At 43.2% G+C, this 27669-nt stretch overlaps 1 protein-coding gene across 2 annotated transcripts in view; it reads right to left on the bottom strand.

The window, feature by feature from the left end:
• The window catches only part of LOC137413006 (DNA topoisomerase 2-alpha), a 97432-nt gene that overhangs the window by 21349 nt on the left and 48414 nt on the right, over positions 1-27669 (bottom strand). For both annotated transcript variants that reach the window (XR_010981593.2, XM_078781948.1), the window contains 19 exons: positions 26861-26962; positions 26508-26645; positions 26011-26149; positions 16450-16607; positions 16209-16334; positions 15466-15576; positions 15150-15255; positions 14942-15051; positions 14579-14671; positions 14137-14251; positions 13081-13202; positions 12787-12935; positions 12440-12671; positions 12187-12321; positions 4322-4522; positions 3833-4028; positions 3594-3685; positions 3121-3288; positions 2958-3041 (listed from right to left, as the gene is read on the bottom strand). Coding sequence is in view for 1 of the 2 variants with exons in the window: in XM_078781948.1 (XP_078638074.1) it covers positions 2958-3041; positions 3121-3288; positions 3594-3685; positions 3833-4028; positions 4322-4522; positions 12187-12321; positions 12440-12671; positions 12787-12935; positions 13081-13202; positions 14137-14251; positions 14579-14671; positions 14942-15051; positions 15150-15255; positions 15466-15576; positions 16209-16334; positions 16450-16607; positions 26011-26149; positions 26508-26645; positions 26861-26962 (2577 nt within the window). In the remaining variant the exon portion in view is untranslated. The remainder of the gene's footprint in view (positions 1-2957; positions 3042-3120; positions 3289-3593; positions 3686-3832; positions 4029-4321; positions 4523-12186; positions 12322-12439; positions 12672-12786; positions 12936-13080; positions 13203-14136; positions 14252-14578; positions 14672-14941; positions 15052-15149; positions 15256-15465; positions 15577-16208; positions 16335-16449; positions 16608-26010; positions 26150-26507; positions 26646-26860; positions 26963-27669) is intronic.

Genomic DNA, 27669 nt, shown 5'->3' with positions numbered 1-27669 from the left:
GAGAGGCCAGACGGAAGCCTCTCCTCAGTGAAAGACACATGAAAGCCCACAGAATCTTGTTTCTCACAGTCTGAGAGTCCTTTAGGTGCTTTTTTGCAAACTCCAAGCGGTATTTCATTGGCAGCAGGTTGAAGGCAGCAACCGTTCAGAGTGGTACTACCGTACGGACTTAGGAGCGTTAAAGTGGTGCCCGGAACCATCTTACACTCTCCATGTCAGGATTGCTGAATTTTCTTTCTGCCTCACTCAAACTACAGCTACCGGGCGAGCTTCAATTTCTTTCTCACAAACAAACATTATACATTTTTCATCATACACTTTTCTTCTCTTCTATTTAAGGCCTGGCCTCGATGAGGGCTACATAGTATGTGCCTTGAGCCTCCAAAAGTAAAAAAAAAAAAAAAAAAAAAATTATATATATATATATGCACACCAGCAAAAGTACCCGGCGTTGTGACAAGGGGAAGGGAGGCGTGCTTCTACAACGCAGAGTTGCTTCGTGAGGGGAATATTGAGGGGAAGGGAAAGAGGAGGGGAGGGGGAGGCAATGGGGAGGGAGGAGGAGGAGTAAGGGGGTGGGAGGAGAGAGTTTAGGGGAGAGTGGGAGAGAAGAGGTGGCAGCAAAGGGGATGGAGGGTGAAGAAGAGGAGAGGATAAGGGAGGAGTGAGAAGGGAAAGGGGGAGATAGGGTAGGATTGGGGAGTGGTGAGGAACAGAGGGAAGAGTAGGGGAGGAGAAGGGAGGGAAGAGGAGGAGGAGAGGCAGAGGGAGATGGGATGGGAGCATTCTGAAGACCTATCAGTTAAAACACTATACCATCTATTTATCACGTAAAAAATAATGGCATAATTTTCCTCTTCCTCTCTGCACTGTATTCTCCATATGTGAGGGTTGGCTGACTGATGCGATACTGTGCGTGCGCGCGTGCGTTCTGATTCACTGGCCATACCATCTGAGACCAAGGGGCTCAGTTGGCATGAATTGACCAACCCTCCAGAATTGTTTTGCACTTTGACTTTCCCCCATCCCAACACCCCCACAACCTCACCCCTTCCAAACTACACCCCAAACTCAGGTTCACCTGGGTGACCAGGTATCTCTCCTACTCCACCTTCTACCCCCCCACCCCCAACAACCCCCTCAAGATCTTTAGAAAGCTCCTTGGTGCTCATGGCTGATTCTTTGCTGTGCAATGCACTACACAGCAGAGGAAACCTACAGGAACAGCTGATTTTATTTTGAAATGATCAGAATCACTACAATTTAACACAGGTGGAGGCCAATTATATTGGTGTGTGATTTTGAAGGCGACTTGCTACACCTGAGCTTATTTACAATTGCTATTACAAGGAAAGCGGACACTTATCCAACCAAGATATTCGGGAAAAGTATTTTTAATTAATTTTCTGAAATTTGTAGAATTTGTTTTTCACTTGAAAGTTGTGGGTTATGATGTAAAAAAAACAAAAAAAAAAACACAGTTAGGCCGAGAAAAATATATTTCCGGTCTCTGGTCAGCGCGCATATCGATTTTGGCCTTGCGCGTCAACATTTTTTTTTTTTTCAAATTTCCAACGGTACCTACAACAGCGCGCACCTGTTGTTGCCGGGCCGGCGCGCTATCTCGGGAAATACGGGTATGTGAGGGTCGCCATTGGTATCGATGTTCGCGCACGGTTCTGCTCGACAACTCGTTTAGTTTGTTCAAATCCAACCAGCCGTTCCAAAGATATGAGTAGTTTTGTGTGCCGTGACGTCATGAATCCAATCGGCTGGATATTGTCATTTATTGAAACGAAGATGTTCTTTGTCGGGTTCGTGTGAAGCAATCAGAAGGCCGAGAGAGCTGCGGGTGGTCTCGTTAGTTAGGCCTGGATCCTATCTCGTTTGTCATGAATTTGTAGGTGTCTGTGATAATCTGGTGGACTGGGAGAAGAGATCGTGGGAGACCCTCCGCCTGTTAGACCACTTGCGCATGCGCAGTGTTGACGCGATCGACGCATTGGAATGTTTGAGGGTACGGCGAGGCGATCTTGAGAACGAAATGGCAGTCTAATATGCTTGAAGAACTTAATGATTTTCAGAATAAATACATTTTAAAATAACTAAAGCTTGTGTTCATTATTACAAAAAAGGCCTGCCAGTCCCATTGGCTGTCTTTAATTTCTCTCTGGATGGCGCCACGGCAGATGAGGAGGACCGCAAGACATGAGGACACAAAAAACACCTTTATATGCGCAATCCATGCTTTTCAAAAAAAAAAAAACCAGAAAAAAAAAACCGCATCGCCGCATCAATTCTGGAACTTTGGTCTGACCAGAGACCAGCAATATATTTTTTTCGGCCTTAAATTGGCAATGTTCTCTAAAAAGAGACCGGTGGAATTAACAATTCTCACCATCTCCTCCTGCATCAAAGTTCCTTGTTAAGATTTATTGGTCTCGTATCGATGTGGTCACAAACTTCATGGCGACCAACAGACATTATTTATTGGGTTTTATGTTCAGCAGAATCCCGTCTTTACTTCATGTGATGTAAAGATGGCACTTCTGTATTTCCCGTGAAGTTCATAGGAGGAAAAGGCGATGCAATACTCCAACAATGGACGCTATTTCCATATTCACCTACCTGGCGTGACATTCTCCTACCTGGCGGACATCTGATCACTGTAATGCACTTACATGGAGTTGCACCCGGTTAACTTCAGCACGAAACTACACGGTTAATAATAAATAAATAAAATCAGCATACTGGAATAGAACATCAATTCCAAAAAATCGCGGCATGTTTTTCTGATGACGAAAATACGAAAACCTCCGTATGGGTCATTACAAAAATACGGAGTTCCGTGCAATATGGAAGGAGTTTCGCCCATGAAGAAGGCTGCTGAAGGTGTTTTCAAAGACTTTGATTTAATACCTCATGAAGACTGCTTTGCAAGGCAAATTACAACTTACATCAAGTTCCTGCACCAACGCAGCCAGATCCTCCTTCCACATGCCAACGGATGGCTTCTTCTTTGTGTCATTCAGCTCTTGGTTCTGCAGGTGTGGCACAAAGTTAGCACTTGAGAAAGTCTGCAGGTGCAAATCAAGATGCATATGGCCATGTGGATCGCACCTTGGCATCGCGCTGTTTAATCAAATCCTCAATGCGTTCTTTGGTCAGGCACCACAGGGGCATGCCCAGGATGTAGTTGAAATCGGGCCCAGACGATGGAGCTTTAGCTTCCTCGTTGTCTTCATCTGCACTCCCTTCCTCGTTCTCCACCTCATCTCCATCCGTGGACTGGAATTGTACGGTCAACACATGACAGGCTGGTCATCATGAAATCAAAATTGTGAAGAGGCCTAATCCATTATAACTGTCCAGACTATCCTTGATCCTTGTTGTTTGACAGTATCATATATAGTTTTAATACCATACATCTGATGATGAATTTGACATTTCAATAGAATCAGTGTTGCAACAGATTAAGCATTGGTACAATTAAACAAGAAGTAAGCCACTATTACCTATTTATTGAGAAATTCAGATTTCCATGGTGTTCAAGGAAACACCAGGGCATTGTGACATTAACATTGGTCCCTCACCTTGCTCTGGGAATCCTTCCATGCCTTGAGTGGATCAGGATCGTACCCACGGTCCAACAACATCTTGATGAGCTCACGCTTGGGCTTGTTCTCTGCACAAGACACGTGATGTCAACAAAGTCCAAAGAATCAATGTAACCAATGAAAAGCAAAGAGAAAGGCAGGGAAATAATAATCCCTTTTTGACCACTTGGGGATTTGAATGTGCATGCGGGAATGAGTGGGGTCACAAAAAGTACCGATGGTGATCTTTCCTTCTATCTTTTCCAGGATGAAGCGCGCTTGGTTGCTCAGCTTGGCGGCCTCAGCTCCCAGGAGACCAATAAGCCAGTCCTTTCGTAGGCCATAGTACTTCAACCTCAGATCGTAAAACTCCCGCAACACATCTTGCACACTCTCGTATTTATTGAGGCATCCCATGTGGTCGAAGAGCACCTGGAACAGCCGGTTATCTCAACACTGTATGTAAGCAGTATTTCAGCTTTTCAAGGAGCCTAAACACCAGAAGCATCATTTGCATACAAACTATGTCATTTTAAGCTACACATACTGAGTGATGCACATTACAAACACAAGACGTCCCAACTGTGTAGGCTCTCAAAATGTTAACGACCACCTCCAGGTTCAGGAACAGCAAAAGGGAAATAAAAACATGCCACAAGCAAACCGAACAAGTCACTTAAAGGAAGGTGAAGAGGAGGAAAATGAATATGTGAGATCATGCACACCATGGAGTTACAGGTGAGCGGCGTCTGCAACTTGAAGACCTTGTGCAGACCAGCTGCCTCAGCCTCTGCCAGCTTCTCGGCAGTCATTTTAACTACAAACTTCACAGTGACGTCCGTATGGTATTCTTTGTAGTCTGTGATGAGGGGTGGCATCTTTTCAGTGCCCTGCAGCATTACCTCCAGCACATTCTCCTTGTACGACTGTGGAAAGAGAGAAAAGACAGAGTAAGGAGAAAACAAAGAAAAAAAAAAGAGGGGTAAAAGAGAAAGAAATAAAGGATGAAAAGACCACGTTATTCATAACACAATTTAAAAATTAAACAATGAGGAAAAACAGACTGAAGTTGCATGTTCATTTCAGAAGAAAACAAGAGATATATATCGAATGTTAAATCAAAGAATGACTAAGAAAATGAAGAACAAAAACTCTAAAGCAAGATCAAGACAATTCTGGAAACACACAACCATTTGCAACAGTGTGAAGTGCATTATTAACCCCTCATATATTTCCAAAAACTTGTCTAATCCAGATTTATCAAAACAAAATTAGATGCTAATGCAAGGAAATACAAGTCCCTTGCTCCCCCTGCTCTGACTGTGCTCTGTCCCCCAAATATTCCTTCAGGACACACAAGATCTGTCAGCAACCCTCTTCTTGTGAAACTGCCAAAATGAAGACTCCCTGCTCACCTTCACTCTTTCATTCCTCTTTTATCCCACTTCTGGAACAAACTCCCACACTCTTCAATCACCCTCCTCCCTGCAAGTCTTTAAAACAGCTCTCCACCACCATCTCTTATCTTTCCCCTTCCAAAACCTTGATCTTGTCTGGAATAAGTAAGTACTTACTTTTTCCACATGCGAAATTTGTTTTTATGTTTATTTAAATTATACAAAGGACTATAAAATGTAAATGTTTCATGATATTTGTTATATTATACCACCTTTATCTATCAATATTGTTGAAATGAAGATCAACTAGCTGTATGTTGAAATATGTTGAAAACTTTACATGGGGTGTACTTACTTTTTCACGTGACTGTATCTGGCTGGGGAAGGGTAGAAAACAATTTCTAATTTTGAAAGTTCTCAAGAGCACAATTAATGTAATGATGAGGAAATGAGGATGAGCCGATGAGGGGTTTAAATGTACTGTTAAAGAAAAAAATTACGTGAGAAGCTCGGGCCCCTCAACGGACCCCGGGCCCCAAGGCAGCGATCCCCCTGACCCCTCCTCTTGATGCCCTTGCCGATATGCAAGAACATATTATGTAATCTCCATTTTCCTCAGCGGCATTCTTTTGAAATGAGGATCTGTATTAATTAAACTTAAAACTTATTTTGGGGTTCTAATTCCTATTAATAAGAATATAGATACAATTAAGCTGATGCAGAAAAGTGGTGTGATGAATACAAGTGTTCAAGGCACACTAAGGCCAAAAAAAAGATATTGCTGGTCTCTGGTCAGACCAAAGTTCCAGAAATGATGCGGCGATGCAGTTTTTTTTTTTTCTTGGTTTTTTTTGAAAAGCATGGATTGCACATGTAGAGTTTTTTTTTTGTGTCCTCATGCCTTGCGGTCCTTCTCATCTGCCGTGGCGCCGTCCAGAGAGAAATTAAAGACAGCCAATGGGACTTGTAGGCCTTTTGTTTTGTAAATAATGAACACAAGCTTAAGTTATTTTAAAATGTATTTATTCTGAAAATCATTAAGTTCTTCAAGCATATTATAGGCTGCCATTTCGTTCTCGAGATCGCCTCGCTGTACCGTCAAACATTCCAATGCGTCGATGGCGTCAACACTGCGCATGCGCAAGTGGTCTAACAGGCCGATGGTCTCCCACAATCTCTTCTCCCAGTCCACCAGATTATCACAGACACTTACAACTTCATGACAAACGAGATAGGATTGAGGCCTAACTAACGAGACCACCCGCAGCTCTCTAGGCCTTCTGGTTGCTTCACACGAACCTGACAAAGAACGTCTTCGTTTCAATAAATGACAATATCCAGCCGATAGAGGCCTTGCATCGTGTGAGCGTCGTCCATGGCAACCGGTTCCGGCCGCCATCTTGGGCGGCATAAACAGCATGGTGGGAAAGCTGTCGTTTGATCAGACGGACCTGTCAGTTTACGCACGTAGCTTGCCCGTTGAGGCGTTTTCGCGGTATTGCGAGAAACTGAGGCTGTGTCATCTGCCTGTGGACCCGTGTGGACACACAAGTACGCCACACACACTCCACAGTCCACACACACTCCACACGTATGCCACAAGTACACCATACGCACTCCACATGTACGTAACCAAATGCCTAATCCTGCTTTTCGCTTCGCGAGCGAAGGTAACAACCTCATGAGCCATATTCTCACCTGAGAGCTGCAGTCAAGGCAGCCATGAATCCGTTTTTGCGTTGTGTCGTCCGGAAAACGGTAAAATAACAAGCCCGATCCCTTATGAAATCGGGCTGTACATCCGACAGCAAAACAACTCTTTACCATCGTGTAGGGGGCAATTTATATGTGAGACGAGTTTCAAATTGCCGCCATTACATATGGTGGCAGAAGCAATGTTTTGCCACCCAAGCGGTCACGTGACTAAGACGATGCCGTCACATGCAACTTCCCTATTGGATTCATGACGTCACGGCACACAAAACTACTCATATCTTTGGAACGGGTGGTTGGATTTGGACAAACTAAACGCAGTTTTGTAGGGGAGAACCGTGCACCAACGTCGATACCAAATCTGAAAAAAAAAATCGTTGACGCGCAGGGTCAAAATCGATGCGCGCGCTGACCAGAACAACAACAAACAACATGCATTTTAAAGCCATTTTCCCTGCTAGAGCGGGGGTTACCCTTGCGGTCCCCATGACAATCTTCTCCATTTTGCCCTATTTTCTGCATCGCTCCTTGTTAACCCCCTTGCCCGCATTTCTTCTTCCACTATCTTTAGCCAAGTCTTTCTCGGTCTTCCCCGTCCTCTACTTCCTTCTACATTCATTTCCATCACTCTTCTCAAGCAGTCACTTTCATCCTTCCTCAACACATGACCAAACCATCTCAACCTGTTCCTCTTCACAGCATCAATCACAGGCTCTATTCCCATCATCTTTCGCAATTCATCGTTTGTCTTACTCTCTCTCAACATACTCCGCACATCCATCGAACCATTCACATTTCCACCCTTTCCAACCTTCGTTGCTGCTCTGCGTTCATTACCCATGTCTCGCTCCCATAAATCATAAGACTTCTCACACATGCAGCATACCTTAATGACAATGACCTTAAACATACCAGTAAATCCACCAAGGAATAGCTGAAAAGAAAGAAATGGAGGGTTCTGGAATAGCCAAGTCAAAGCCTGGTCGTTGCTGCTCTACGTTCATTACCCATGTCTCGCTCCCATAAATCATAAGACTTCTCACACATGCAGCATACACCTTTCCCTTCAGCTTCAACGACACTCCCCTCCTCATCAGCACGCCACTCAGTTCCCGAAACTTCTTCCATGCACATCTCACTCTTGCAACCGTTGCCGAGTCTGATCCACCTTCTCCATTCAGCATGTCTCCGAGGTAGCAAAATGTTTTCACACCTTCCAGCTTCACACCGTCTCCAAGATCCAACTCAACATTTCCTCCATCTGCAGCTCCCTCTGTGCACACCTTACATTTGAATGTAGCTGCCACACTGGTTAATGACCCTCTCAGACCACTGCATTTTTGATGAACCCACTCAGCGCACATTGTACATTGAATGGAGTTCAGTCCGACACCCTTCCCGCACACAGCACATGGCCACTTCCCAGTTCTTTCCACCTCACCACATGCTTTACCACTTGCCATCACCTTCGTCTTTCCTATATTCACCTTCAGACCTTTCGTCAGCATACATTCCTTCCACTTGTTCATCTTTTCCTTCAGTCCATCCATACTTTCCGCAATCAACACCAGATCATCTGCATACAACAACTCCAACGGTGAACCCTCCTTTACGTTCCAAGCCAGCACCTCCATCACAGCTACAAATAGTAGTGGACTTAGTACCAACCCCTGATGCACTCCCACCTTCACCTCAAACTCACCACTGCTCCCGTCCTTCGTCCTTACAGCTGTGTGCGCTCTCTCCTACATTGCCATCACTATGATCAACCATTCCTCCACTCCTAACTTCCTCAAAGCCCATGTCACTACTTCGCGTGGAACCCTATCGAATGCTTTCTCCAGATCAACAAACCCAAGAAACAACTTCTTCCTCTTCTCCATGTACTTCTCCTGCAACTGCCTCACAATAAAGAGCGCGTCTGTCGTTCCTCTTCCTGGCATAAATCCAAACTGCATTTCGTCGATCTTCACCTTCTTCCTTATTCTCCTCTCCAACACCCTTTCCAATACCTTCATTCCATGCTCCAATAACTTTATCGCTCGGTACGAACCACACTCCAGAGGGTCACCTTTCCCCTTGTATAGAGGGACGAGGGTACTCAGTTCCCAATCCACTGGAATGCGGCCTTCTTTCACCACCAGATTACAGATCTCTGTCATTCTCTTCACACCCCAACTTCCTGCTGCCTTCAACATATCTCCCACAACTCCCATCGGCCCTCCCGCTTTTCTACTCTTCATTGCTTTTAACACTTCCACAACTTCCTTCTCAGTTATCTTCTCTGCCGGTCCTAAAACTGGGTTACGCTCTATGTTGCCATCCCATTCATTCTCTGTATTCAACAGCATTTCCATATATCTTTTCCATCTTCCTTTAATTCCATCTGGGTCCACAACGATTTGTCCCACTTCATCCTTCAAGCAACTCACCCCCATCACATCACACCTCTCTCGCTATCTGCTTTGCAATCCTGAATATCGCTGTCTGACCCTCTTCCGAATCCAAGCTTTCTCCGAACATTTTCCTGCATGACTCCTGCGCCTTTGCTACCTCTTTCTTTGCAGCCTTCTTGGCTGCCTTATAACTTTCATGCTCTGCTTTTTCTGCTCCCGTACCCTTTGCCTTCTGCCACTCCTTTAACTTCTTCCTCTGCTCGTCAATCCTCCTCGCAACTCCATCATCCCACCACCATGTTTCCGAGTGCCTCGGTGGTCCTTTTGTCCATCTACAATCCACATACCTCACCAACGGCTCCCAACAGACTATCTTTCATTGACATCCAACCACGTTCAAGCTCAACCACATCATCCTCTAGCCTACTCAGCCTCTCTTTTACTGCCCTGACCAGAACCCGGAAATGTATTTTTCTCGGCCTAATGTGGCAGAAACCATTTCATTACAAATGCAGTGTTGGACGTACAGGAAAGTATGATGTTGGACGTACAAAAAAAATAATAATAATAATTAAGTGTACATCCGACCATCCATTTTTTTTTCTTAAAGTTAATTAAAATAATCTAATGTACATCGAGATTATTGTCTCAATCCAATTGTCATTGTGTTGTCAATTGAGATTACTGTCATGTACATTGTCTTTATGTCGAGGGTCGAAAACTTGCTGTGCATTGAGATTCTCACATTTATTGGGTATTTTGTCTTTTCACAAGATGAAAAAAGTAAGTTTTTATTTTTTTTGTTGTGTCCGGCATACATGATCAAAGTGGTCATAAAATTAATTAGCAATAAATCAAAATAGAAAAAGTGACATTTTCTGATGTGTGATCATGAATACCTTTAGTTATACGGCTTCCATCTACTATGATTACTGACATAATTCAACTTATTTTCTTTCTTGAAAATAAAGAAATTCATCGGGACATCACAGTGGTAATTATTTAGCCAAGATTAAATACTTAGATTTGTAAGGATCTTGTGACCTTGAACTTGGTCCAGTATATTCATAACCTAAATATTTTGACAGTTCATATCATTACCTTTAAAATGACGTTTTACTTTGATTAATTTGATTATTTTGAAATTTTGACCCACTGGTTTACCTATTTACAGAATTGCCCATCTGCTAAATACCATAGCACTAGTGAGGTACCCGTGCTATGCACGGGTGGGAGGCCAGAAGCAAACAGACAATGCAGAAACGGCGAATGTTAAGCATGAAACCAATAAATGCCACCTACCAGTGGTTCCTCGCACGATGAAAACTTTTGGCAATCGAGCATTTTTCCAATATACTGCTCATCTGGAGAATTTGCTTTCTTATTTTAATCCATCCTAAAATCCGATCTTTTTACTAGTTGCCTTTACATCATTTTCTGATATTAAATCTTTGGAAAGTTTTTTTAGATTTCACTTGTGAAAAGCATAATAAAAGTATCGATTTATAAATACTCAATGAAAGAAACAGATGGATAAACACCTACGGCCTCCGACAACTCTTATTCCTCACTTCTCCCATCTAAGGAACCATCTTCCTTCCAGAGGCTATTCTGCCTCCAGGGCTTCAAAGCAAGCAGTGAACCACCACCTCATGTCATCCCAATTCTGACCTACGAGCTTTATTTCCCACGGCAACCTTTCCCAACTCAACTATTTTATTCGCCAGTTTTAACGTTTCCTACCCTCCTCTTTTACTGTTCGTTCATTCCCTTTACGTTTGTCTAAAAGTCAGTTCAACCGTGCTCTTCAATGAGCCTGTAAACAAAAATAAACCAAGGGAACAAAGAAGCATTGAGAAGAATGAATGAATGAATGATCGTTTTAAGGCCATTTTTCCCCGCTAGAGCGGGGGTTAGCCTTGCGGGCCCCATGACAATCATGGTTCCCTGTTTGAGGCAATGTTTTATGGCCGGATGCCCTTCCTGATGCCAACCCTTGGTCGCCTCTTACGATGCGCAGGGATACGGTGTACCTATTCTAAATCGGGGTACACACCGTGATCATTCATCCCAGCAAGCTGGTACTCAATTTGCCGACCTCGGAAGGATGACAGGCAGAGTCAACCCCCCTGGCGTTAATTCAGCGATCGATCGGGATTCGAACCCAGGATCCTAGGATCCCAAGCCGGCACCCTAACCGCGAAGCCAACACCAGGCTAACAAAGAAGCAATGAGAAGATCCTTTTGTAAACAATGCACTCGAAGAGCTCACTGGTCAAAGCGACACGTACAATTATTTGTATTCATTTACTTTGCATTATTGGTTCACGAGTTATCAAACAGTGACCACTATATTCGTCATGTGTGTGCGTCTGTCTGTGTGTGTGTCTGTCTGTCCGCAGCATAACTACCCGATGATATCAGCCGATCTTGATGAAACTTGGGTGGGAGGTTGATATCATGATCTAGTTGTGCCCTGCGTAGAGTGGGGGTATTGCGCCCATTGTGGGCGGAGCGAAGCACGAAAAAGATGTCTTTTTAGGGGGTAATCGGGTTCAAGCTACATCTTCTCCGAGGGAGTTGGTGGAATCTGACAGGGGTTTCGGTATTTGGTTAGGCCAATGTCATGTGTCTAAGCCCCACGGAGCTCGATTTTTCATTTTCGCGTCAAGGTCACAAGGTCACGAAATTTAGAAAAGTCGATTTTTGATGGTTTTATTACATTGTTCGCTTCCTGATAGGGTGAAATGTCGTACATGATCTTATATTATCACATACATCATGAAATACAAGTTTTCCAACAAATTTCAGAATCTTAGACTTTTGAAGGTCACAAAGGTCAAAGTTTCAAAGTTGTCAGAATCAAACCGAATTTTCGGTATTGTGTAGCTAACTAACCTCATAACTGATTATACATTATTTTCTATCTCATTTCAAGGTCAGTAACCTTCGTTTTGACATTTCCGGGCATGGCCTGTCCGGGCCTGTTTCGGTTATAGTCCGTCCTTTGTCATTGAATATCGCTCGCTCGTGAACCATCTTCGTCTCCTGACTTGTTTATAGAAAATTAAATGTATTACTAACCTGTGTCCATGTCCGCACGGGAAGCTCTGTGATCTCAATGGTCTCATCATCCAAAATGGACACCTCTCCGTTAATGAGGTACTGGTTTTGGCCAACCACATCAATCGTTCCTTTAAAATTCTTGTACCAAGGAAGCTGCAACGACAAAACAAACAATAAAATGAACTTGTGCTCTATGCATATTTATTAGCTTATGAAAGTACTCGAGGCTTCAGAATATGATAAGAAAATCCCCTCCATGAGATAATCATACCATAGGCAGTGGAGTTTGCCCATCTAGCAATCGGCAAAGGTTGTTAACGATCTCGCGTGGATTGTAGTTTGGGATCTTGGAGGCCCAGCCAGTGCCAATACCATCCGCACCGTTTACCAGCACGGTTGGCAGAATAGGACAGTACCACTCTGGCTCCACGGTCTGGTTGTCGTCCCGCATAAACCGTAGGAGATTGTCGTCCACCGTTGGGAAAATCATCCTCGTCACAGAACTGTCGAGAGATGGAGCAGACAACAAATGAAAAAAACCAAAGGGCTTTCAAAATGCATCTCCACCCATGAACACCATACATCAGAAAATAACTCACGCAGTCCTCTGGCACAGACCTGGGGAGGGTAAAGATGTATCGGGGACTCGCCGCATCCTTTCCTCCATGCAGCCTTGTACCAAACTGCCCGATGGGCTGAAGGACATTTATGTTGTTGCTTCCAACAAAGTTTTGAGCCAAGTTGATTATAGTCATCATGAGGGATTGCTGCAAGTGGAGAGAAACAGTGGGATTTAAAGTGATCAAGCTCATACGAGTACATCCCTCGCAACTCATGGAAGGTCTCGGCAACCTTCCTGTGACGTATTGGGATCTCAGCGTTAGAAGCATGCAAAGTCCATTGTACGTGTACCTCGCCATGGTGATAGGCAGACATCTCGGCCACAGAACCAGCAAGTTGCACCACCTTGACTTCACGTTTGTCTTTCCTTTTGAAGCAGGTGAACAAGACCTTTCTTTGGCCTGGCTTCAGGCCTGCCAGCAACAATAAATAAAAAACAATTGGCCTGTTTCTTGTTCCCATCAAGGAACTTAGCTCATGATGTTCATCGTTGGGATCACATGATTAAATTCCCACAATTTGTATTGTTTATTGATCAAAACCAATAACCATTCCTTTCATCCCATGAGGAGCATAAAAGCTGCCGAGGCAGTTTCATTGGGCTAAGGAATACAATCCTGGACAGGTCGCCACTCCAATGCAGTACTCTCAAATGGCTCGTTACCGCAGCAAGCCGGTACTCATTTTGCCGACCTCAAAGGATGACAGGCTGAATCACCCACCTGTTTAGTTATGCAACAGCACGACCAGGGCTAAAACTCAAGCCCCTAAGATCTTAAGCCAGTCACCTGAACCATTAATTAAGCCAACACCTGGCTTCACTGATGTAAAAAGCAGTCTCCTAATGTAATTGCCCATCATGTGATACAGGCACAAGCAAACTCCCCCATGAACAAAAAAGTAGTTAAAAAAACCAAAAACAACCTAAGCAATCTAACTTGATTTGTCTGTGATGGCCTAAAATAATCAGCGGGAAAGAAACATCACATGGCTTGACCGATAGGAAATTATTTTTTTGTTGCACAAAGGAAGATTCACAAGGTTATTTTGTGTAGGTACGACACTACATGATAAAATGAAGGCATGAAACAAACACGAGGAGTAAAAAGAAAAACACAAACCAAGTGCTTTCAATGAACTATGCAACAATCATGACCATTTCAAATACCACAAGTGCACAAGAATAAAATAGCATCCAAACCCAGGAGGTTCCTATTAACCTGATTCTTCACCAAAATCAAGCAACAACAATTTAAGCAACAGGCTCAAGAACACGCCTTTCACAGGCAAGTTGCATTGGCAATAATTGGGTGTTTTTTTTGAATGAATCATTGGAACATGTCATACCATCTACGAGAGAGGGGATGGATCTCTCGTTGTCCGAATTTGAGAAGAGAATCAGTTCCTTGTTGATAAAATCGTTGTACGTCAAATGTGTCGTTTGGCTTCCATACAGGTATTGCTGGAAAAGTAAAAGGGAAAGTATTAAACGCAGGAAGTATATTTTACTGAAGAGTAAAATGTATGTGGAGGTGACGCGTGGGTGGGGGATGACAAGAAGCATACATAAATAAAAACAATGTACAAATCAAAGAAGGAAACTACATTCAAACCTGGGCCTTCAAATGTGCAGGAAGAGGTGAAATAACTACTTCCGGAACAGGAACAATTCTTTCATTATACGGTACAGCATCTTGATTTCCGTGACATGAACTACGGTAAATCACTGCCACGAGTTAAAAAAAAAAAATCAAAGATACTGCTTTTCCCTTCACCCTTCCATGTCTACCTCAGTGAGACCATCGAGTCGCCGCTCCCTTCGGTCGTTCATAAAATGTGTCAACCACTCTTTACGGTCGTCCACCTTCTTCTTGCTAAAGGCCTGTGTGCACAGAACGTGGGCTGATAGAGCACCTCATATAGCAAAGGGGCGCTTTAAAGTAACAGCCTGTTTGCTATGCAGAGAGTGGTGCAGGTGTGGGGAGTGGGTGAAGTGCTTGAGGGAATGAAATAAACACCAAAGATTCAGCTTTCACTTGCATTATCCAACAAAGAAATCAGCTCAATGGCAAGCAGATTATATTGTACTTGTCATCAAATGTTCCGATTGAACCATGAAGAAAAGTACCCTTTACATGGCAACAATACTTACAAGGGTAATCGCAGCATCATCCTGGGGCCCAGAGTATTTGAACTTTATGCGGTGCCGCCTCATATCGGAAAAATACTCCTTCGCCTCCTTGGACGTGCTCGTTCCCAAACCTGCATGGACAACATGTCGAGCAATAGTTGTACAGCAACCTCGTGTAATGCCAAAATGAACTGTGCTCTCCGACGCAATCACCTTCTTGCAAACAAACCTTTGTAGTACTTTACTTTCCAGCCTTTGATGTTTTCTATCTGGTTTTTCCATTCATTAAATTCGGGGAGGCTGTAAAATGACAGCTCCTGTTTGTTTTTAGACACCTGTTAGAAAGACAACTTGGTTGAGAGACATGCCATTCCATTACTGTGCGAGCTTAGAACAAATAAAAATAATTTTGTGGGAACAAACACTTAATCAGATTTGTTTTAAGTACAAAGTAAAATAACTGTTCTCAATCCCCCCTCCTCGCATCTCTCCCCCGCCAGCTTGGGCATTTCACTGATCATAAACACAATGGTTGCAGTCAATACCTTCACAATAGGTGTAATGAACTCCTCCAGGAAGTAATGGTGCAGCAAAGACGGCCAGTTGTGGTGGATGAAGTTAATGATGAGACCCTTTATGTGAGACCCATCTTGATCCTGCAGGTTGATGGATTGGACAGGGAATAAGTGCAGGACATAATAACCCCAGTCCATGTGCATTTCACTCTAGAATGTAGCTTTGAAGGCAGAAACACTTTTCCCTTACAGTTGTTTGTTAATTTCAGAAAATATTTTTCCTTCACCCTAGGGCTAGCAGGATGGTGGCCGAGACGAGAGGGGCGCACACTTACCTCTGAGCAATACAGCCTGGGTTCAAATATCGGCCCAGCTATAAACCGTCACCCCGGTGTTTCATCGGCAGGGAAATTCATTAACGTGTGTGCCATCCATTGAATGGACGTCAAAATGGGCATCTCATCTGCCAGCATTAGTTGCTTCTCTTCAGGAAGAGTAGGCGAGCTATCATGAGCATCATGAGCACCAGGGCCAAATTCCAGCCTTCTTTGAACGTCAGGCCTGGCCAACCAATTCGTGAAAGACTTGGACTAAGCTTCTCCCAGCTGACCCCACATGAACATGGGAACTATTGTGGCCATTAAAGAGGCCACTTACATACCCTCTCCTCCCTCCATACCACCTACCTTCCCTCCAATTACAAGCAAAATGCAAATTGACAAAGCAGATTTACTGCTGTACAAGGGGTCGAACACTGTCGCGTTTGACAATACCTGATCTGTCATGATCATGATCTTTCCGTAACGCAGGCTCTTTAAGGAATCCACATCTTCGTAGTCTTTTTTGTACTGTAGGCCAACGATCTTGATGATGCTGTTTATTTCTTTGTTCTCCATGATCTGAGAGATGGTAAAAGTTGAAGTGAGAAACGGTTATGACAAACTACACATGGACTAAATCCACAAACTAAATTAAAAAGAATCTCCATGGTCCCGCTGACCATCACTACAGAACCTGTTTGTGGGTTGCCTCCCGCACGTTGAGCATCTTGCCACGGAGGGGGAACACACCGTAACGGTCTCTGCCAACAACCCCTAGTCCAGATACGGCCAGGGTCTTGGCTGAGTCTCCCTCTGTTAGGATAAGCGTGCATTCCCCAGAATTCCTTCCACCTGGGAAAAGAAGAAACTTGCTCAGTGAAGAAAACCAAGGTTTGAGCAAAGAGGTATGGTGGCTATAAATAATAGTAAAGATGGTGTCTCTTTGACCTCACTCTTCCATAGTGAGACGAGATTGTGTACAAAAAATGATTTTTGATCCAGCACTTTAAGAAACAGAAGGGATCGAATTAAAGAGATTTATCCAGTCAAACTAGCAAGGTTATGTGAACAAACAAGCAGCTGTACTGGGCTCACTTCCATCTCATACCTTTCTCTCTCCTTCACCAATGTATTTATCTTTTCACTTTCACCTACCTTGTCCATAATGCTCATAATCAAAATTAATAGCTCAAACACAAGTTCACCTGCTCCTCAGCAATTTGAAGTCACCGTGTTGATATTGAACCTTCTATGGCCCAGATATTTCACGAGGCCAAAACAAAACTACAAGTTCCTAGAAACTATCAGGACTTCCAAGCAGTAACACCGACAGCCGAATTTACGAAAGGCATTTATCGAGCATCTTGCCAACACATGCCAAACCTTTAAATGCTGAAAAAAACATCGCTGTATGCGCACAGCAAAACGCACATCTAAACAGCAATTTACAAAGGAGGATAAACAGCAGTTTAGTTGTACGTGTCTAAACAGCCCATTAGCCTGTAAAATACCGCCCAAATCAGAAACATCCAATTGAAATGATGCACTTGCATAGAATCAAAGCACCACGGACAATTGTTGGAGGGGACTCAGCGCATTGCTCCTCATCATAGGTTGATCCAGATCATCTTGGACTAGATTCAACAGCCAACGAAATGATTCCTTCAAGATCCATCCATCCCTCCCTCCACTCCTCCATCCATCCACTCGTCCAACCATCCCTCCCTCCCACCCACCACTCGTCCATCCATCCCTCCTTCCCTCCACTCGTCCATCCATCCCTCCTTCCCTCCACTCATCCATCCATCCATCCCTCCACTCGTCCATCCATCCACCATCCCTCCACTCGTCCATCCATCCACCATCCCTCCACTCGTCCATCCATTCCTCCCACTCGTCTATCCATCCTTCCTTCCACCATCCCTCCTCTCCACTCGTCCACCCATCCCTCCCTCCACTCGTACATCCATCCCTCCTTCCACTCGTCCATCCATCCCTCCTACTCATCTGTCCATCCATCCATCCATCCCTTCCTCCCTCCAAACATTGATCACGGAAAATAATCTGTGAATGGGTACAATCCCTGAATCTGAGCTATGTTTCCCACATCTATGCCACTCTGGGTAATCTGGATTGAAGTGATCGATGATCGTTATTGAAACATCTATCATGTTTTATGTTTGAGTTGTGTACACAGCTTTGTATACAACTAGTGACTAATTAATTAGTGACTATCTATTTATTATGTATGCAGATCTTGTGACGTTTTGCTCCTTCCATACCCATATAGTGATGGTGTGAATGGAGTGAGGAATGGAGAAGGCGAAAGGATTTTGGAGTTTGCTGATTTGTAATACTCAGTTCCAGAAAGAGGATAATAAGCTTGTTACATACACGTCAGGTGGGTCGACGACGACCGTTGACTACCTGATGGTGCATAGACGAGATAGGGGGAACCTCCGGGACAAAAAGATGATCCCGGGGGAGGAGGCTGTTTCACAGCACCACTTGGTTGTCTGCGACATAAGAGTGAAAGGTGCGAGGAGAGCTCGGCGGGTGAAGTACCAACCGAGAATGAAGGTGTCGAGGTTGAAAGAGGCGACGGTGAGGGAGGCATTAAAAGAGAGGCTGAGTATGGTAGAGGAGGATGTGATTGAGCTTGAAAGTGGTTGGATGTTAATGAAAGATAGTCTGTTGGGAGCCGTTGGTGAGGTATGTGGATGGACAAAAGGACCACCGAGGCACTCGGAAACATGGTGGTGGGATGATGAAGTTGGAAAGAGGATTGACGAGAAGAGGAAGGAGTTCAAGGAGTGGCAGAAGGCAAAGGGTACAGGAGCAGAAAATGCAGAACATTAAAGTTATAAGGCAGCAAAGAAAGAGGTAGCAAAGAGGCAGGGGGAATGTCGGAAAATGTTCGGAGAACGCTTGGATTCGGAAGAGGGTCAGAAAGCAGTATTCAGGATTGCAAAGCAGATAGCAAAAGAGAGGTGTGATGTGATGGGGGTGAGTTGCTTGAAGGATGATGTGGGACAAATCGTTGTGGACCCAGATGGAATTAAAGGAAGATGGAAGAGAAATATGGAAATGCTGTTGAATGCAGAGAATGAATGGGACGGCAACATAGAGAGTAACCCAGTTTTGAGACCTGCAGAGAAGATAATTGAGAAGGAAGTTGAGGAAGCGATAAAAGCAATGAAGAGTAGAAAAGTGGGAGGGCCGACAAGAGTTGTGGGAGATATGTTGAAGGCAGCAGGAAGTTGGGGTGTGAAGAGAATGACAGAGATCTGTAATCTGGTGGTGAAAGAAGGCTGCATTCCAGTGGATTGGGTACCGAGTACCCTCGTCCCTCTATAAAAAGGGGAAAGGTGACCCTCTGGACTGTGGCTCGTATTGAGCGATAAAGTTATTGGAGCATGGAATGAAGGTATTGGAAAGGGTGTTGGAGAGGAGGATAAGGAAGAAAGTGAAGATTGACGAAATGCAGTTTGGATTTATGCCAGGAAGAGGAACGACAGACGCGCTTTTTATTGTGAGGCAGTTGCAGGAGAAGTACATGGAGAAGAGGAAGAAGTTGTTTCTTGGGTTTGTTGATCTAGAGCAGCGGTCGGGAACCTATGGCTCGCGAGCCATATATGGCTCTTCCGGTGACGGCATATGGCTCCCAGACAATTTTGAGTTGAAAAAAAAAAAATTTAAAAAAAAAATCAGTTTGGAACTGATTTTAAAATACTTGTGATATTTCTTAATAATACTGTGTCATTTTAAAGTAAACAGAAATTAGTTTTGAAGATAAATTTCACGGGTCACGGGTCACCCGTGGGTCGGGTCGGGAACCAATGGCTCGCGAGCATGTCCGCGTCATTGTAAAGGTGAAGAAATCAATTTTATCAGATAGCCAACTAGTTTATCCGCTTCAACCCTTGTAACGGAAAAGATGGCGAAAAGAAAAAAAGACGATGATTACCGTGTATTCCAGGCTGCGTGGACAGGGGAATTTGCATTTGGTGAGAGAGCAGGATCTGCGGTATGTCTAATATGCAATGATAAAATTGCATCGATGAAACGGTCAAATATAAAGCCGCACTTCGATACGCACCATGCTTCATTTGCATCGAAATATCCAGCGGGGGACAGCAGGAAAAGGGCATGCGAGGAGCTACAGCGGAGAGTGCAGACGAGTCAGCAGCAACTACGTGTGTGGACCAAGCAAGGTGACGGGAATTCCGCTAGCTTTGCGGGTGCTTTGGCAATAGTAAGGAATGGAAAGCCATTCACAGATGGCGAGTATGCCAAAACATTCATGCTTGATGTGGCCAATGAACTGTTTGATGACTTCCCAAATAAAGACAAGATAATCAAACGAATAAAAGACATGCCCCTGTCAGCAAGAACTGTGCATGATCGTAGCATCATGATGGCAAATCAAGTCGAGGAAACACAAATTAAGGACATAAACGCCGGGACATACTTTTCTCTCGCGTTAGATGAGTCAACTGACGTTAGCCATCTATCTCAGTGCAGTATAATTGCCAGGTATGCTGCAGGTGACACACTGCGTGAGGAAAGCTTGGCTGTTTTGCCAATGAAAGGGACAACAAGAGGAGAGGATTTATTCACGTCTTTCATGGAGTTTGCTAAAGAAAAAAAACTACCGATGGATAAACTTATTTCTGTCTGTACTGATGGTGCACCCTGTATGTTGGGGAAGAACAAAGGATTTGTAGCGCTTCTCCGTGAACATGAAAAGAGAGCCATCCTAAGTTTTCATTGCATCCTGCACCAGGAGGCGCTTTGCGCTCAGACGTGTGGCTAGGAGCTTGGTGAGGTGATGTCGCTGGTCATTCGAGTGGTCAACTTTATTGTTGCCCGAGCTTTAAATGATCGCCAGTTTAAAGCTCTGTTAGAAGAAGTTGGGAATCATTATCCCGGTCTGCTTTTACACAGCAACGTGCGTTGGTTGTCAAGGGGGAAGGTGCTCAGCCGTTTTGCAGCTTGCCTGAGTGAAATCCGGACTTTTCTTGAAATGAAAGGCGTCAAGCATCCTGAGCTAGACAACACTGACTGGCTCCTGCAGTTTCACTATCTCGTGGACATAACTGGCCATCTGAACCAGCTCAATGTGAAAATGCAAGGTATTGGAAATACAATCTCATCCCTTCAACAAGCAGTGTTTGCATTTGAAAGCAAGCTGGAAGTCTTTCTCAGGGACATTGAAACAGGTCGTCTTCTGCACTTTGAAAGACTGCAACAATTTAGAGATGCATGCTTAGCAAGTGACTCCACTCAACATCTGGATCTCCAGCAGCTAGCTGGCTTTACGTCCAATCTCCTGCAGTCATTCAAAGCACGTTTTGGAGAATTTCGTGCGCGCACTGGTCTTTTCAAGTTCATCACTCATCCACATGAGTGTGCAGTGGACAAAATCGACCTGACATGCATCCCCGGGGTCTCTATCGGAGACTTTGAGCTGGAAGTTGCTGACCTGAAGGCATCAGACATGTGGATGAGTAAGTTCAAGTCACTTAATGGAGAGTTGGAAAGTCTTGCGCGACAGCGAGCAGAGCTGGCGAGGGAACACAAGTGGACAGAAATGAAAAATCTTCAACCTGAAGACCAGCTGATTCTTAAAACTTGGAACGAGCTTCCTGTGACATACCACACAATGCAGCGTGTGAGTATTGCCGTATTGACCATGTTTGGCTCTACATATGCATGTGAGCAGTCATTCTCGCATATGAGGAACATTAAGACCAACCTACGCTCACGTTTAACTGATGGAAGCCTCAACGCCTGCATGAAGCTCAACCTCACCACGTATGAACCAGACTACAAGGCCATCAGCAAAACCATGCAGCACCAGAAGTCGCATTAAAAGTAAGACATATTTAATTTATTATACGTTAAAAATACTATATGGCTCTCAATGAAATATATTTAGAAATATTTGGCTTTTATGGCTCTCCCAGTCAAAAAGGTTCCTGACCCCTGATCTAGAGAAAGCATTCGATAGGGTTCCACGCAAAGTAGTGACATGGGCATTGAGGAAGTTAGGAGTGGAGGAATGGTTGATCAGAGTAGTGACGGCAATGTACGAAAGAGCGCGCACAGCTGTAAGGACGAAGGACGGTAACAGTGGTGAGTTTGAGGTGAAGGTGGGAGTGCATCAGGGGTCGGTACTAAGTCCACTACTATTTGTAGCTGTGATGGAGGTGCTGGCTCGGAACATAAATGAGGGTTTGCCGTGGGAGTTGTGTGCAGATGATCTGGTGTTGATTGCAGAAAGTATGGATGGACTGAAGGAGAAGATGAACAAGTGGAAGGAATGTATGGAGATAAAAGGTCTGAAGGTGAATATCGGAAAGACGAAGGTGATGGCAAGTAGTAAAGCATGTGGTGAGGTGGAAAGAACTGGGAAGTGGCCATGTGCTGTGTGCAGGAAGGGTGTCGGCGTGAACTCCATTCAATGTACAATGTGCGCTGAGTGGGTTCATCAAAAATGTAGTGGTTTGAGAGAGTCATTAACCAGTGTGGCAGCTACATTCAAATGTAAGGTGTGCACAGAGGGAGCTGCAGATGGAGGAAATGTTGAGTTGGATCTTGGAGACGGCATGAAGCTGGAAGGTGTGAAAACATTTTGTTACCTAGGAGACATGCTGAATGGAGAAGGTGGATCAGACTCGGCAACGGTTGCTAGAGTGAGATGTGCATGGAAGAAGTTTCGGGAACTGAATGGCATGCTGACGAGGAGGGGAGTGTCGTTGAAGCTGAAGGGAAAGGTGTATGCTGCATGTGTGAGAAGTGTTATGATTTATGGGAGCGAGACATGGGTAATGAACGTAGAACAGCAACTAAGGCTGGAAAGGGTGGAAATGCGAATGGTTCGGTGGATGTGTGGAATATCGTCGAGAGAAGACAAATGATGAATTGCGAAAGATGATGGGAATAGAGCCTGTGATGGATGCTGTGAAGAGAAACAGGTTGAGATGGTTTGGTCACGTGTTGAGGAAGGATGAAAGTGACTTGTTGAGAAGAGTGATGGAAATGAATGTAGTAGGAAGTAGAGGGCGGGGAGGACCGAGAAAGACTTGGCTAAAGATGGTGGAAGAAGAAATGCGGGCAAGGGGGTTAACAAGGGGAGATGCAGAAAATCGGGCAAAATGGAGAAGATTGTCACGGAGACTGCAAGGCTAACCCCAGCTCTAGCAGGGAAATGGCCTTAAAATGCCTGTTGTTGTTGTTGTATACCCTTATATTGATTCTAAAGTTAACTTAAACTCTTAGGTTAACTGCCAGGAAGTATACAAGAGTTCAACTGCAGTTCTAACTATACCATTTTTGCCTAATGCTTGTTTCAAGGCCTTGAACATGCCCTCACCGACATGTATAAGTTTCTTTGTTAAAAGCTTGTGATTAGGTTTTGATCGCACATTAGATAAACACTCTTTGGCAGTAGGCCATTAACTTTGATCGTGTGATCATCGCATGATTAGCGGATTGTACATGCATCCAACTCTAAAACACCCTTCATAAATTCAGTCCCTGGAATTTAAAGAAGGAACCGCGAGACACCAAACTTTATATTTGAAAATAGGCAGAACTACAAGCAAAAAAAGAAAAAAGTTTCACTTGTCAAAATTGGCATTAGACCCTCGTTTACTATGGAGGGTATCTTGGTTTCAAACTATACATGAGACAAGGTCACAGCTGTTCAAAATCATAATTGCTACCACCTCACCTTTATATACCAGTCTGCTTCATCAAAATCAATCATCCAAATGTCAAAAAACAATTAATTTTGATTGGCTCATGCCAGAAAAGTTTTGATTTCAAAGAGATACTTCTTTGCAAACTTAAGTGCTCCAGGCCATCAATGATGCATCTTAAGTTTTGTATTGATCAGTTCAGCAGTAGGTACATCTTTGAAAAAAGTTTGTCTCCAAGCAATTGGACCAATCAGCTTCCAAGGAAGAAATGCACTCCACCTGACAACTCAATCTTTTTATTGGTGTAGTAGTCTCCAAGAATTCGTATGAAATATTGTGGACAACAACAACAACAATAAATAATAACAACTAGACCTGCCACTTTATAACTATTGGCAGTGATGACCGGGTACCATGACGTCCCATTTCAATACAACCCCGCTTTCATCAGACACGTGTGATATATGACATCCTCTTTATAAAACTAAATTCAGCATTGGATTTTAAATATTTTAAAATATATATGAGGGGTACTTGGGTTCTTTTGAGCCCTCGTCTTTTGGGGCATCTGGCTCTTTTGGGACCGTCGGGGTATTTTGGGTCCTCTGGTTCTTTGTGGTATTTTGTGGTCTTGAGTATATTGGGTGGTCTTAATAGTTCTTCAAAGGTCTAAGGGGCCTTAGCAGTCCAAAGGGTTGAAAGGTACATTCTGAGAGTACACAATAGGCGTACATAATTAATAGACAGAATGCCACCGAGTTCAAACAGTACGTAATTAATAGATGTACTGAAATGTCACATGGCTGGAGAAGATAAAATTGTAGAGTTTCTTCAAACAAAAGATTCTGGCTGCCAGACCATGTGGCCGATCATGTTGAAATTTTTCACAGGTATTCCCCATGATGACCACCACATCATTGTAAAGTTTCATGTTGATGGATGGAGCAGGTCAAGGGGAAAAATTTTTTTAAAAGTTTTTATTTCAATCCAATATGGCTGCCAGACCATGCGACCTATTAATTTTTTTGGGAACACCATGGTATCGCCAGTGCATAGGGAACATCTGTGTGAAGTTTCCACTCGATCTGTCAAGCCATTCTGGAGGAGTTGCTTTTTAAAGGCTTATTCTTCAAAAAAGAAATCATAGATGCCAAACCATGTGGCCGATGACAAAATGGCCGGAGGTGCATTTGTTTGTCATGGATAGGCCATTATGCCTGTAAAGTTTCGCCTCGACCTGTTCAGCCATTTCGGAGAAGGGTTTTTCTTTTGAGGGTTTTTTGTTCAATCCAATATGGCTACCGAACCATGTGACCGATGATGTCATCAATTTAATTCTCCCATACAATTTTTGCATAGATGACGCACAATAAATTTCATACTGATCGGATTAAGCGTTCTACTTGTCGAATTACGACATCATAATGGAGGCACCTATGACATCATCATTAAAATATGTTATTCCCCATGGGGAGCACTTTACAATAAGCCATGTTTACATTTTTTCCATGGAGCTGTTAAAATAGAAGTTTTTTCTTTTTTTTCAAGATACCACCTATGACGTCATGATTATTATGAGAAAATCCAACATGAGGCGGCATTCTGATGGTGAAAATTTCGTGCCAATCGGACAAACGGTTGCAGAGAAAATGGATTTTAAAGGGAATAAATGCATAAAATCCCGGCCGAAGAAAATAAGAAATAAAAATAAATTAAAAGGGACAAACACTATAACTCCCACTTTATAACTGCTGGCAGTGATGCCCGGGTTCCAGGACATCCCGCTTTGACACGACTTGACAAATTATGTATTTTAAAAACTGGATTCAGAATTGGATTAAAAATAATTCAACTCAAAGGAATTTTAAAAAAAACAAAAAAAAAACAACAACTCAGATTCTAAATAAATTTCGTAAATTCGTCAGATTCTAAATAAATACCAATGTTTGAATTATCAAATTATATTCTGAAACACACGATCATGTGCGTGAAGTTCACATCAATCTTGTAAGCTGTTTTGGAGAAGATAAATTGTAAGGTTCCTTCTTCAAATAATGAAAACATTCTGGCTGCCAGACCGTGTGACCGATCAAGTTGAAATTATAAGCATGTATTCCCCTTGACAATTCGATCTAAAAAAAAAAAAAATTTTTTTTAAAGGATACAATCCAATTCTGCCATTTAAGGTAGAAGGGTGTAAAAAATAAATAAAAGGTTCCAAGAATTTAGCAAAAACCTTCCACAACATGAAAAATTGATCCATTACACCCTGCACCATAAACTAAAACAATGTGCTCTACTTTCGGAAACATTTTCAGAAACCTGCATTACAACCTGGAATTCTGCTTCCGCATTTACAATGTTCCAAGATGAATTTGTTCCAAGAAGCAAGACAGAGCAATTATCAGGAGCTATCAAGGAGTGCATGAAAAAAGGTGTTTCCAGATGGCCTAATGACAGCATGACATCTCAAATAATGAGTTTATCAATAACAGAAGAGCCATTAATAGGATGCAAGACTTGAAGAAAATTACCTAAACAAATCTTACCGGCATCATTGGCATCGTCCAGCTTTGGGATTCCACGCAACTTGGAATGTTTCACTGCTGAACATTTCTTATTTAGCTGCGTCTGGGCTTTAAATTTCACCCAGTTTAGGATGTTTTCCACAATGCCACACGTCACAATCTGCAAGCACATCGCCATTAACCCTCCACATGGATACAATTCAACTTTCAGGGACAAGGAAGGGAAAGCTGTGGAAACGGTATAAAATGGGCATAGTTACAGCCATCATTCGGGTACCACAAATCACTAAATGGGGTTCGCGTGTGCACAGAACTGCTTTTCTGATTCCATAAATGGAACACCTGTCAGCAAAATTTTGGATATTGAGAGATTATAAAGCTATCAGAATAATTATTCAATCCTTTTTCCATAAAATGGAACCTATTGGCAGATGACTGACCCCACCACTTTGAAAATAAGCAAAACACAATAAAAAAATCTACCCTGAGCAGAATATGCAAGTTCAGTCAAAACGTACCCCTTTCACAAACTTTTCAGAAAGCTTGCAGACCGAACCAAATTTCTTATTCTGCAGAGTCATGTTCTCCTTAGTCTGAGAGTCAAATGTTGGGTTCTCAACCTGGCAGTTAATGAAGAGCCACAAATGGTTCTTCACCTGAAATGGTATAAAAAAAAATCCATGAAGAAAAAAAATAATTCACTTAATCCTACTAAACATCCCCATTCACATGAAACTTTCAAAATGGAAACACCTCACATCATTCGTCAAAAATGTTTTTATAAAATCCATCTAAGCCTTTAAGATAACCGATGACCTGATATTAGTTCCATTTCAGAGATGATGGACAACAGACAATTTCCACAACTTGCCTGGAAGGGTTTCACAACCACCCCAGCCTTGTTCTTCTTCTTCACGACATCAATGAGCTTGCTTATGACTTGATCCACCACATAATCCACATGTCTGCCACCCTGATACAGACAGACAAAAGCAGCACCTTTTGGATATTTCTTAAGCCAGGTTGAAGCTAATGGATCAGCCAGAATTCAGGACAATGTCCTGAAGGTTGCCACAGATTTTGGACAATTGAGAAAACTTTATAGACAGTAAACAAACGAGCATCGTCTGATGGCCTGACAAATTCACGACGTTATTAAAATTATCAGAACATTTTACTTTTGCCAGCAATAACTACATGCAATGGGAATATAGATGTACATTCTCGAACTGCATAATAATTGGCCGATTAAGAATGGAACACGTTGATCAATCTTTTTAAGGAGAAAAGAAAAGTACAAACACACCAAATATAAACAACTTGTGGCAAACCTTTTTTTAAACTTCCTTAGAAAAATTTCTGTACAATGAAAATAAAAACCACTTTTGATACATTCGTACATTCCTAAGCACAGACACTTTGGATTTCATAGGAAGGAAGAAAATTCAACAAGCTGAAATTGCCATGTCAGTGGGTATGAGTTCATTTTCTTCTCCAGTGTTTCATAGATTTTAAAACAAGTATGGAGAAAAGAAATAGCCTGACAAGTGGAGCCCAACTCGGTTATCTAGAGCACCCTTTGTTAGGGTGTGCTGTTGCTGTTTATACAAGGCTCGTGAATTTGTCGGCTAATCATGATGGGGCGATTCCCAGCAGAATGGTGGGTGTTCCACACCAGAC

This window comes from Myxine glutinosa, chromosome 7 (genome assembly GCF_964187855.1).
Source record: "Myxine glutinosa chromosome 7, kmMyxGlut1.1, whole genome shotgun sequence".
NCBI lineage: Eukaryota > Metazoa > Chordata > Myxini > Myxiniformes > Myxinidae > Myxine > Myxine glutinosa.
This window is presented reverse-complemented; position numbering and strand designations above follow the sequence as displayed.